The 13831-nt window shown below is 32.5% G+C and overlaps 1 protein-coding gene across 5 annotated transcripts in view; it reads left to right on the top strand.

The window, feature by feature from the left end:
• The window catches only part of RBM26 (RNA binding motif protein 26), a 114504-nt gene extending 112891 nt beyond the window's left edge, over window positions 1-1613 (top strand). For all 5 annotated transcript variants that reach the window (XM_006894063.1, XM_006894062.1, XM_006894060.1 and 2 more), the window contains one exon: window positions 819-1613. In XM_006894063.1, coding sequence (XP_006894125.1) covers window positions 819-908 — 90 coding nt within the window. In that variant the 3' untranslated portion in view covers window positions 909-1613. The remainder of the gene's footprint in view (window positions 1-818) is intronic.
• Window positions 1614-13831: the final 12218 nt, after the last annotated feature.

Here is a 13831-nt window from a genome sequence, read left to right as displayed (position 1 = left end):
AAGTGTGGATGTAAATAAGAAAAAACCCTTTGAAACCAAAAAACAACTTTTTGTTTAGTGTTAAAATATTTAGGGGGAAAATAGTTGAGGAAGTTGAGGGATACAGGTCAGGTGAAAAAAATAAGTCCAGTTTTTCCTATCTTGGATTTTCATAATGGCATTTCATTTTCTTTGTAGGAGACTGTTATACATATCTATAGTGAACTACAAAAATAAAGTTGTGTATTTTGAAATACAGGATTTGTCATTTTATATTTTAGATTATATCTTTGCCCTACCATGAGTTTGAATTGAATGAGGAGAAAAGTGGGAAAGCTGCTGGTATTAGGTATTTTGTCACATTTGAAGAAGCAGTTTAGAAGCTTTGATGAAGGGACTTGGGAATAAAAAGTAATGTTATTTGAGAGAAAGGAATATAAATCTTGGTTGAATTTTCTTTAAATTGCTTGATTTAGTGTCTAGGTTAATGAAGCAAGTCAATGGTATACAGTGTTTTCGTTGTGGGGGGTGGGGGGAGAGTCACTGAGAGGTATATACCAATGTAGAAATGGGATATTGTGAGACAAAGGAGAGATGGAGTGTAGAAAGACTTGCTTTGATATTCCATCAATGCCTGTTTTCATATAAGCAATAGGATAGTTAATATAGAAAAACCAGTGAGTGAATAAAGGTTGTTTTTCTTTGTTTAACGTTCTAATGATAGAAATGACCTTTTGTATTCTACTCTGCTGAGAGACAGTTATCAGTATTTAAAAGTTTCAACTTTTTTTCTTATCTTTTATTTTGGGGTAAATTCCTAAATACATTTTAACCTAAAGTTTCAGGAAGAGTCTTTGGTGGATGATTCATTACTTCAAGATGATGATGAAGAAGAAGAAGACAATGAATCTCGTTCTTGGAGAAGATGATTTGACTGATCATTATCTGGATATGCTAGAACTCTACCTGTGTTTCATTAGTATTATCTAATGTACTTTGACATATTTGTAAAAAACAATTTTTGGTAAAATGTGATGAAGATGGATTTCACAAATAGACAAAAGAGAAGAAAACTACCTTCTTATCCTGTATTTTGAAAGATTGATGTTTGCGTTTTATTTCAGTAAATAATTGCTAAGACATCACACTAGAAACATATGCAATGTTTTTATTACATTCTTCTTCTGAACATTACAGGATTCTTTGGGTTCTTTGTAATTTAATAGGTCTGAAAACTTATGGCCAATACTTGTTACAACTTAGAGGTTTTTTGTTTTACTCCAGATAAGGAATGAATTTGCATTTAAAATCTTAATGAATGTTTTCAGAATTAATAGACAACATAGTATTCTAACTAAAATCTCCAAGTTATGTATTCATATTACATAGTAGTATGCTTAGGCTTTACTATGTATTAGCCTTTTATTGGACTTGTGTGTATATTTTACCATATGGGTTTTATGATAATGGTGTATGACTGCTTTGCATTTAAGTCCTTATGCATTCAGATGTCAAAATAAAGTGGAATGGTCTTTTTAAAAGAAAAAAGGCAATGAAAAAAAAAAAAACTTTAAAAAAAAAAAAGCCAAAACAAAGCCCCAAGCAAGACAAAAATGTTCCTTAACTTAAAAAAAGAAAGGAAAAAAAAAACCCAAAAAAAAACTCAGACCATTCCAGATGCTGTTTCTGCCCTTTCCCCCTCATTATCACAAAAGATGCTATAATCACTAACTTATTCTTAGTAATAATAATGGTTACTGGTACTTTTACAATAATGTGCGATCTGATGTTTAAAATTTATACCACTTCAGTTTGGTTTGATCCTATAAATTTTCAACAGATGTCTTAAGATTTAAAAACAGGCTGATTAGTTTGGAAGCAGACTTCAAGTAGATCTAACATTTGATGAATAAGAAAACATCACATTACACTTTGGATGTGTGAAAGAAAACTTGACCATTTGAAGATGTATGAATAAAGAAATGTACTATAAATACTACTTTAGGAAAACACTGTTTGGTAAGTGTTCCAGTCTGATATTTTAAGTGTGCATTTCCTATTTTGTATAAAAATCTTTGACATTTGCAAACATTCGTGATTTTTTTTTTAATGAATTTTTTTGGCAAGTGAATATGATAGTTTAAAATTAATACGGCAATTTCCAGGAAATAAATGTGTTCTTTGTAGATTGAGGGGATGAATGAATACAGATTTATCTCTTAAAACTCATTATGATTGCAAGCGTTTTTGCCCCTCTTGAGATCATAGTGATTATATAAAGTCACATTTTAAAAATCATTGTCTTTCCATATTGAGATTTGCAAAATAACAAACTGTAATTTCGCTACCACCATACTTATTCTGCCAATACTGTAACTAGTGAATGGTCTTCTTTGTCTTCCCCCTTAGCCCCACATCCACATACTTAAAGTTATGTATATATTTTTGATGGTAATACTATTTTGTAGAAATATTTTTACTTGCAATTTGTGTATATGTTTATATTTAAAATTTCAGAATCTGATTTCAGATGGCAAATAGTTACCTTATGATATTTATCTATGACGTATTTTTATATATAGTCTCTTGTATGTTTACTGTGTGCTATTCTGATTCATTAGGTAAGTGTGTTTTCTTTTTTTTTTAGTAGTCGTGAAAGGTGCCAAATTGGCAGAGGCTCACGTTTCTTCTCTTTACACCAAACAGGTATTATAAAGAAAGTAAATCTTTCAAAGGCCAGTTAAATCTCCATGCTGAATTTTGGCTTTGTGATTTGGTTATTATATTGTAGCCTGATTTTTTACAACTCTAAAATTCCTTTATAGCTTAACTGAAATATTACTATTTATGAATTTAAAATTCACAAATAGCGATCAATTTTCCTAACCTAAAATTTTGTATTACCATCTTACTTAAAATGTCTTAAGCCTTGCATCTTTGAATGAATCAGAAGAAAAGTGTGTTATAATTTAATCCCAGAGTATAGAGAATTAAATATTAATAGCATTCATTCAATCCACAATTGTATTTAATTAGCATTACTATAATTTTAATTATAAACATAATACTTAATTGCTACTAGATTTTTTTATTAATGAGTATGTATGTAATTACTTAGTACTTTATATTACTTTCGTATATTTTTACCTTAAAATATTTATTTGAGATACTTGTTCATTTCAGTTTTTCACATAAGGAAATAGGCTAGTAGAGCTGAGTGACTTGCTCAAAGCCACAGCCAGCTAATGGATTTGAATGCAGCCATACTGATTTCAGTGCCAACTTTTTTTTTTTTATATTCTGCCTTTGCTCCTTCATTAATGACTGAACATGAGACTGTGTTTATAGTAAATATGATACATATTATCTCAGTTGTACAAAGTTAGTAGTCTTCCTGGTCATTAGCCAGTTTATACCATTAATCCTCCCTTTCAATACAGCACTTTGTTCATATTTATGCTATAGTACTTATGTTGTAATATAATTTATCTGGTTTGTGTGGCTCTCTTTCCCACTAGAATTACAAGCTCCTCAAGGAAAGGGGACCATGTCTTATTCATCTTTTTTTTCCACTAGTGCTTATCACATAATGTAGCTAGTATTGCTCACTCAGATGTTTGTTGGATCAACTAATGAATTTATGGATCTTTAAATCCTCCAGTAAAGGAGTGACAATTACTTCTCTTACTAATTTTTATCAATTCTTCCAATCCCTTTTAAGGTCATTTCTGTCACTGAGAGTATTTTGCCATATGATTTCTTAGCAGTGGGGTTATAGTTTAGTTTGTAAGCAGTGGGATTACAGATACTAATGGAAGTATACATATCTTAAGGAATTTCTACAGCAACAAAAATACTTAGGAATTTGAAATATTGACTGGTTTTGTCACTTACAAGTATAAAATACTCTTTTTTTGGGTTCTGTATGTGAGTAAGGGTGCTTTGTTGGCTTAATGGTAAGGAGTTATGTTGCCAACTCAAAGACAGATGGTTCAAATCCACCAGCTCCTCTGTGAGAGAAAGATGACAATCTCCTTCTGTACAATTTACAGTCTCTGCACACCTGCTGGAAGATCAGCTATGAATTGGTTCTGATTTGACAGCATGTAACAAAAACCTAAGTATATAAGAAATGATAGGAACTGCTAACTTGTTTTCTCCCATTAATTTTTTTAATATCCAGAGGTGAACTAAATTATACTACTAGATAAGAGTGCATAAATTCTGTTGTGGGTCTCAATCCCACAGTTTACTGTGGCCACAGTCCAATTTCTTCATTATCTAGAGCTGCTTTGATACATGATAATACAAGGAGTTGAACTATATAATCTCAGAGGTCCCTTTTTAATAATAGTTTTCCACCTTTATATTAGTATTTGCTCACAAAGACATTTAAAGTGATTCTTTGTTTTTTCTGTTATTGTTGCTTCTATTAGCAATACGAACAATATTGGTTTCATTATGATAATTTATGTAAAGTCTATTAATTTAGCTTTGTGTATAGTATTACAGATGCTTACATTTGCCAGCATGAATTATGTTCAGCCTATGTTGTTGTTAGGTGCTGTCGAATCAGCTATGACTCATAGTGATGCCATGAACAACAAAATCTGAACCTTGCCCTGTCTAGCTCCATCCTCACAATTAAGGTGCTCCTTATAGCAGAGGTGATGAAACTTTAACTCACATAATTTGGGCATGTTGTCAAGAGTGCCCAGTCCTTGGAAAAAACGATACACTTGTGCTAGGAAATGTAGAGGGTCAGGGAAAGAAAGACCCTCAACAAGATAAGTATAGTAGTGGATTTAAGCAAATCTTAGATCAGGAGGAGGCACCACCCATACAGTACAGGTTAATATATGTATGCCAACTCGTCACATTGCCTGTTTTCTCTGGTGCTTGAATTTTTATTATTTTTACAATAACAGTAAAAAAATCAGCCTTCCGAAGGTTTTATGCAGTAACAACATGCATTTGGCAGTAACTAATTGCAGGTGACTTGATGGGACATAACAACAGTGCTGCAGTGCAAAGAGTAATTCTGACTATTTTTCTAAATGTTGCCTGTTAACTTGGTTGGACCATTGATTCTCAGTTGTACAATAATGCAGCCATCCTGCATTTTGTGATCTGGTGTGGTCATCTTCCGTTTTCACATAGTGACCATAATGATCTGGTTTTTGAAATCCAGTAAGTGAAGAGCAGGTAAATTTATCAGCATGTTTGTGTTTTTGGTTTTTTTTTTTTTTTTTAGGGTTTTTTTTTTTTTTTTTTTAATTGAGATTTTAATGAAAGATTATAGAGGACTTGGATTTCCATTCATTCATTGTTGTACATTTTCCTACCTGCCCATCCCTCCCCCCAGTTCACTTTTCCTTTTGGGGGAAAAAAAATTTCTTTCATTGTTCTGCAATCTCCTACCCATTCCACTTTACTATGCAGCTCTTTTTCAGGACTCTTAAAGTGTTTCCTTTTGCATCTGAATTCAAGAAACTAAAAAAGGACAGGAATTTGCCCGTAATACAGTTAAAGCCAGTTCTCCATCATTACATATTTTAATGTCTTCTGTTTTCATCTTCATTAACTTTACCTTTTACAATATGCTGCCTAAAAACTCGGAACACATTTTTAAATTACATAGCTCTTGTAACAGATTCTTGGCTCTAATACAGGTCTGGGCTATGTAGGGTAAGTTAGAAGTAGAAAGGGAATCAAGACAATGAAGATAATACACTTCTTACAGGAAAGTTGAGGGATATTCTATTTGAGTAGTTAGTTATCTGACTGATTAGGGGCAACCCAAGGGATGGTTGAATTGTCCTTTTTTATATTTTCATTCAATATTTTATGTCTCTGCTTATTATTTTAAATGTTATTGAATTGGAAATTATAAATTTTAAAAGTAAGTTTTTAAATGAAAACTCAAAAGTTTTTAATGAAAATATGTAGGAATGATAAAATATTTTTTAGCTCTTGCTTTAATGTAATATCATATATAACAACCAGTAGTTTGATCGAGTTCACCTAGCAGATTTCTAGTGAAAAATATGACTGAACTTATTTGAAGAAAAGTTCTTTTCAGGACAACTGTTTTCTGAAAACTGTATTTCTAATTTCACTTGGAACAATCAGTAACTTAAAAGGGTTACAAAAAGAAAGCAAACAGTGGCTTGTTTGGTGTGTTTATTAATTGATAACTCAGAGCATTTTAAAATTTTTATTGGTTTTCCCCCTTCCTGTGCACATCGTACAGATGTGTGTAATTATAGTCCTAATATTTGTAAACTTATTTCAACCCTTAAAAAAAAATCTGTTAGGCTTAAAATTCAGGTTAATTATGTAGATATGCCTATTGGTCTCTTTTGGAGGGATTTTCTTGTTTTGGTAAAACCCTTTAAAGGTGGAAATTTAATCGAAAATTAAACAGTGTATGCAATGTTGGTAAGACAAAAAAGAGAACTTTGTCTCATAAAGTAACCTTGTTCTTGATAATTTGTTGAACTGGCTAGTTAATCTAAGGTATGTATTATCTAGTTAAATCCTTTAGTTTACCAGTGAGATTAAAAAAACAAAACATCTTCATAGTCTTCACTGATGCTGTCATGATTTCTAATGAAAATATCACACTTGTTAGAAGAATACCTAATTTGATAAATATTTTCCTCTTGATGTTTTTTCATTATATGTTCATTATTTAAAAGAATCGAAAATTGTTCTTTTAAAAATTTTTTTTAACTGCTACCTTCTCTTTCTTCTTTCCCTCCTTTTGTGTATTGAAATAAATTCCGCCATTCACTTTGCTATCATCTAATAATTGGACTTGCTGTAAATGCCAAATCTATCTTATTTAAGTGTATTCTTTTCTGTTTTTATTTTTGCTAACTACCTTTTGTCTCAGTATAGAATTTTGTTTCATAGTCAATTATAGCAATTAAGGAATGAAATTACTGACATGGAGTATACTGTACTCTAGGTATACTATAGCTTGTTGTTACTTTGTAATACTTGAGAAGTTGAAGATGTTAATTCTTTAATTTTTACTACCAGTATCTCGGAATTTTTTTGGTGACCTTTCTTAAGGTTACTTAAACTGTACATCTATGAATATTTATCCTGGTCTGTTACTAGATTTCTAAACTAAAATTTTAGATCACAGATACATCTCTAGGGCTCTGATTTCTTCAGCTTAATGTATAATTTGTTTGCAGCTTTCAGTTCTTTTCAAGTAGATTTTTTAACTTAGAAAATGCTGATGATCAATTTCTGTTGTAGTTTGATTTTTTCTTTTTAAGTGTTGTTATTTTCAGAGTTTTTTTTAATAGTTTTCTCTTTTTCCAGCAGAGAGAGATCATCATTGCCTGAATTTAGCTTTGTGACTACAACAGCAAGAACTGATCCTGTCTGGAGACGACTTTATAATAATATCATCTTATCACGTTATGTCTGGCCTTTACCAATTTGAGTATATGTTTACATATACTATAATAACATTTTATCTTTACAGTTCTCTAAGAGTCCATCTGAGTCCAGAATATATTTTAGTCTTTATCCTTAAATGTTTTTCCCCTTTCGAGCCATTTAATTTTGAATTTAGGAAGGAAGAACATCTCTTGGTTTCTTAGAGATAAATTCGGTCTCAGCCAAATTGAGAATTGTGTCTTGGAAATTTATCAGCATGATGATTTGTTTGCTGTCATGAACAATTTAGAATGAAAAAAAAAAAAGATTTAAAAGTTAAGCATATTTCTGGGGTTAGGAACATCCCTTAAAACAATTTTGAACAAATGATAGAGTGCTTTTTACACAGTGAAATAGCCTGCCTATGAAGTAATTACCAAAGCCATTTAACTCAGTAAGTTTTTAAAACAACTTGAGCTCTTGGAAATGAGAAAGATTAATTTGATTTCCTTTCAAGTAATAACTGATGATAGATATATGGAGTACAAATATTGAAAAATATATATTAAATGTCTTAATTTACAGTTTTCCCATGTTTCTTCACTTATAATCAAGACATCAGACACAATCTTAAAAGCAAGCCGCATAAGGAAATAACATCATGTGTCTAACATTGTTAAAAACTACACTTTTACAATCTACGTGTCCAAATTATTTGTTAATAAGCATTCTGGTTTAGAATTATTTATAAAAATACTATGGTTAAATCACACCTTATATTTTCACCCAAAATAGCTTTTATAATGGGCATTGTAAAAAGATCCCTTTTTCTTTAGTATTCCTTCCAAGAATCTCATGGGACATTTGAGAAGTCCAGAATTAAACTTAATAACAACTCTTGACTTTTTAAAGTTCCATCAAGTCATGGTTCCTTTTTTCATCTTTTTTGTGTGTGTGTGTGTGTGCAAAATTTACTATTTTAAAAATACATTTCTTGTGTATGCTTTGCATTTGGTCTCCAGAAAAAGAAAATAAATAAAAAGAATGTAATGAGCACATCAGTCAGAAATGTGAATTACCTATGTTGATCCACATTAGTTGGGCACATCATGGTTAGTTTTTGGTGTAAGATTTCGAAAGATCTTTTAACAATTATTACCTAGTAACATACAAGGTATTTTCTAAAATAGTTACTTTGTTTTTATCACAATACAAAGAGTTTAGATTTTCCTCAGATTATTCAGTACTTTTCATGGGAGTCTCTCTCTGTCCCTTTAAATAGAGTTTGAGCTGCTAGGTGAGAAAGGCCATACTCTAAAGATACATTCAGTGCATTCTCAACCATTTTGTTTAATAGATGTGGACCATGTACCTTATCACTGTCAACTTTTGTCTTCTTGCTTGCTTGCTTGCTTTTTAAGTTAAACACAAAATAAAGTTAAAAGGATGAACATACCATTGGAAATAAAAAGGATGAACATACCATTGGAAATAAAAGTCAAGATAATTTGATCCTCTTTAGGATCATTGCACTTTTTGAAAAGTATGATGATCTAGTCATTTACATAATTAAATTCCCACATATTTCCTTGAATTAGATTCTCATGGAGCTATGTACAGAATCACTTGTGTAATGGAATGGTTTACTTCTGCATGATTGCATTATGGAAATATTTTATATCTTTATATTTTTCGATATACTTAGATTTTACACTATTAGCAGCCCTAGTCATGTTAATTTTGATTTTTTATTTTTGTTTCTAAGTAGAGTTTATACATATTTATGCTCAAAATACAGATCAATTAAATACTTTTGGTCTGGTTTACAAAATGAAATAAAGTGATTCAGCCCCTCAAGTGTCTTAGGAAAAAGTCGTTGGTGCTACAGAACTTCTCAATACCATTTTTGAACATGCTGTCTAGACTTGGCTATAATCCTTGATCACTTACAATTTGCTCTAGTCTTGGAGCATAATTTTAAAAAAATGGGCTGAGTCATCTAAAGAGGCCTATTCTTTGGAAATACTCATAATTTAAAGATAACCACAAAACAGGCTGTGAGTTATTTGTCCCAAAAAACCTGAGACTTATTTGGCTCAGCTTCGCAAAATAAATTTCTTCAGTTTATCAAGGGCTCTTTTGATAAGAGGAAAGGTGTTAATTTGACTAGAATTTTAAAAATTACAAATTCAGCATGATTATTTCTCATATTTCAGATACAAAACTTTTTCTAATCCTAGAACATGATGTAATCCTGCTCTGCTTTAAATTCCCGTCTTTCTTTCACTGAACAGGAGGCAGAGTAATTCTTACATACTTGCAAAACATTTGATGAGTTACAAAGAGATGTTTTTTTTACATTGTGTAAGTTTTACATTAATCTTTAGAACTTTGTTTTGTCCCCCAAGACTTCATTCCAGCACCTTAGTGAATGTTCATAAGATACACTTTTAAGTATCAGTAAAACATTCATAAATGTTTACTTTGGATTCTCAGAATCCTGAACCTGTTGAGAGTGTGGTACTACTTCAGAACATACTGTCTGACACAAGATATCCTTTAATAAGTGTTTTCTTTAAATTCAATTTCTGTTGATTATTGAATCTAAAAAACACCAAAGGAGTCTTTTCTTGTCTGAAGACTGGATTGTTCCAGTTTTTAATACCTGTGCCCATAAGTATCCCATTTCACGAATGTGTGTTGGCATAGAGGAAAATTCCCTGCTCTTTGAGTGGAGCGAAAGTAATTGGTTAAGCTGTAGCAGCTTTTTTGTTTATTTTTTTAAGTAATAATAAAACTTGAACTGAAAGAGGTAAAACTTGAACTAGAAAATTACTCTTGTAAGCTTAGAATGTTTTTAGTATTACATATTTGTGTGGGGTTATCAGCATTTTTATTATTTATAGTTGAATTATGTTTTGTTTGTTAAATATCCACAATGTTTATTATTTTTATATTTTTGAAAATTTTAAAATAAAATAGTTACTAAAAAACTTGTTAAATTTGTAAAATTGTCCTGCATGTTGTATCAATTATATTAATACTGTTAATACTGAGTACAAAGAAAAGTTTACAGGTCTGAGGCATTACAGAATTGAGAAGTCTGAGAGTGTGTTCAGAGAAATGACTCTAGGCTGCCTCCTCCCAGCTAGCCTGTGTCACTAGAAGTTTTCAGAATCAGCTTTGGTATCTTGGGCACTTGGCCCTACTGACTGCTTTACACACACACACACACACACACACACTCTCTCTCTCTCTCTCTCTTTCTCTCTCTCTCTCCCCCCCCCCTTTACCCTCTTTGCTAATTTCTGCCTGAACTGCGATACCCCCCTCCCCCCCAATTTGGGGATCAAAAGTTCTCTTTGTGTTGAGTCGTTTAAAAAAAAAAAATTCCTGTGATCTCCAAAAAGGGATATTATAAGATTGTGAAGTCTGACATCAAATACTTTCTATATTCTCAACCACCAAAGCTATTGAAAGTGTTCAGAATTCACTCCATTTTCACAATGCCTGTCTGACCATTTGTTTTCTCCTGATCAAATTTGACTGGCCAGAACATAGCAGGTGGCACATTCATTTTGTATTTAATTTTGCAGAATGATTTTTTTTTCTCCTTGCACATACACCTCTTAAATCATCTAGAAGCAAAGGAAAAAGACCTCCTTCCTTTGAGTCACTTCTGATGAGTGGCCTGTAGGAAAGTAGAACTGTTCCATATAGTTGGTTTTCAAAATATTGACAGGAGTGAGTTAGTAAGGATTGGTTGATTTGAGCCACAAACTTTGGGTTAGCTGAAATGTGTAACCACTATAAGAGTAGTGCTCCTTAAGTCATCTTTAATATCAGTTAAATAAACATGGTGGCAACCTGTCTTACACTGATTCCGAGGGAAATATTTTCGTCTCAAAGTGTGTAACAGTCTTCACGGTTCCCTTTGAGTCCATAGTTGGGTTCACAAGGATGATTTCCTTCGGTACGGATTGGTTGCTGCTAATAACGTATATGAGTTCTCACTTAGTTTTGATAAAAATGTTTTTAAAGACATGTGCCTGGTGGCATCTGTAGCAAGTTAACCAAAGGACCCCCCATCTCCAGCAGTTCAAACCCACCAACAACTCTGCACAAGAACAATGAGAAGTCTCTTCCCATTGAGATTGACCGCTTCAGAAAACTAATGGAGGGTTGTTAAAAGTTGGAATTTATTCAGTGGAATGAGTGCGTTTGAAATAGAGATCTTTGGTTAGTAAGTGATGATACATGAACTATACAAAAACATTTTTATTTTAGCGTATTTTCAGATGGGCTATGTTAACACCAGTCTTCACATAACCTGCAAAGTAGGAATCTGATTTTTTAATTAAAAACAAAAACCCCTCATGTTACATATGTTATTAGAAAGTAAAAATTGAGAAAGGGAAAGAGAAAATACCATTTAGAAATATTGTTAATTGCCAATTCTGAATTGTGGTTTACATTTTTAAAAGATGATCTTAAAAAGTCTTTTAAGTGGCTCTTAGGGTTTGCACCTCAGACCAAAAAAGTTGACAGTTTTAACCCAACATATAGTGCAGTGAATGGAAGAAAGGTGTTTTGACACAATTCTACAGATTCGACTCAAACAGATTTGCTGTGTAGCACAAGATGTGTCCTTAGGATTAACAACAGGTTTGTTGTGGCAGGTAGGGTTGATTGTGTGTTTTAAAATCACATCCATTGTAATCAAGTCAGGTCCAACTCCTAGCGACCCTATACAGTAGAGCTTACCCTTCAGGATTTCCAAGGCTAAATTGCCAAAAACGTCTCAGAAGCAAGAATGATGGGACTGACTCATCTACATTGGGCATTTTATGAGGGACCAGTCCCTGGACAAGAAAGCCTTTGTCCTTGAAAAGTAGAGAATTGGCAAGAAAGGGAAGATCACTCCCAGTGAGGCACATTGATATGTTCGAATCCACTGGCTGCTTGGTGGGAGAAGGTTGGACAGTTTCCTCTGGTGCGATTTCCTGTCTTTGAAAACCTGCTAGAGGGTCAGCAATGGGTCGGTCCTGACTCCAACTCAAAACTACAAAGGTTGGTCTTTCTGCATTTGGTGAATTAAAAAGCTGACTTTTTCGTTCTGTACCACTGTCAGAACCAACCTATAGCTGACCTTCTGGTGGATTTTCTTGAGGCAGTAAATCACTTGGGAGGAGATTGCCCTTCCTCCTAACTCCAGGCAGCTGGTGGATTCCAACTACGTGCTTTTGGATTGGTGGTGCAGCTCTTGCTATTTCTTAATTGCTACTGTTAATAGATTTGAACATCCTTGATGCCTTTGTTAATTTTTCAAGTTGCAGAACTGCTGAATCAGAACAGCTACTTTTTAAAAACTTGTGCTAAGTCCTCAATTTAGTCTTTAAAAGCAGATATACATCTATAGTAGATAAACATTTATAGTGAATCTGAGGGTTTAGATAAAGCTTTGAACAGCCTAAATACAGTGCTCTTTGTACATGTTAAAACCAATGCAATTTTAACAATTGATTTGTTCTAGTATTTATAAAAGGATATTTTATGCCATAGTAATTTCATTTGTACATTTTGAAGACTTACTATCCCATAACTGGGCTGTATTAAAGTAGAGAGAATCTTTACCTCTATTAAGTAAACGGCAGACTCGGGACTAAAATTTTCATTTCTAATACCATATTTACTATATGACAGTGAAGCACTAAGATTTCGCACAATTTAATTTATCCTCAACTCTTCAAAACTATACTCCTCAGGAAAAAAAATGTAATTTGTGTTTCCCCATGAAATTAATGAGTATTTGTAACTGAAACACAAAGCATAAAATGAAAGAAGAAAGATTAGAAATGGGAAGATAATGAGTTCTTTGTGATTATTTGGTCTTCTCACCTGTCATTTGTAAATGAGAGAGAAAAAGATTATTTTTTTAAATTATTAATTTTAATGAACATTTACAGAGACTTTGAACTTCTATTCATTCATTGTTGCACTCCCCCCCCCCCATTCCCTCCTCTCTTTGAAAAGTAAAAGAAAAATTCTTTCATTGGTATACAATCCCCCACATTTCCCCCCAACTGCCCCGAATACACTCCATTGTGCAACCTTAATTCTGGACTCTTGTGATAACCATAATACCCTATCATATATAGTTTTTAAATTGTTCTCTCCCTCATCTGATTCAATGCAGTATACATAATTTATCCAGTTGTTCTCAGTCTCACTCTAAGAGATTTCTTGAAGGGATAATCCGTGTTACTGGGAAAATCCTTTTTTAAAAAATTTTTTAAATTTTTTTTAATCCTTCTAAACCATGAGCCTTTTCCCAAGCTAATGGCAAAATAATTGTCTAAACCTCTAAAATAGAATTTTGTAGAATTTGAAAAGTTAGGGCAGACCTTTGGCAGTCATTTATTCTTTATGACTTTGAAGTGTGTAATATTGAAGT

Source organism: Elephantulus edwardii, unplaced genomic scaffold, assembly GCF_000299155.1.
Source record: "Elephantulus edwardii isolate Elephantulus edwardi_28Jun2011 unplaced genomic scaffold, EleEdw1.0 scaffold00134, whole genome shotgun sequence".
Lineage (NCBI taxonomy): Eukaryota > Metazoa > Chordata > Mammalia > Macroscelidea > Macroscelididae > Elephantulus > Elephantulus edwardii.
The sequence above is the reverse complement of the archived record's forward strand: the minus strand, read 5'-3'. Positions and strand labels throughout refer to the sequence as shown.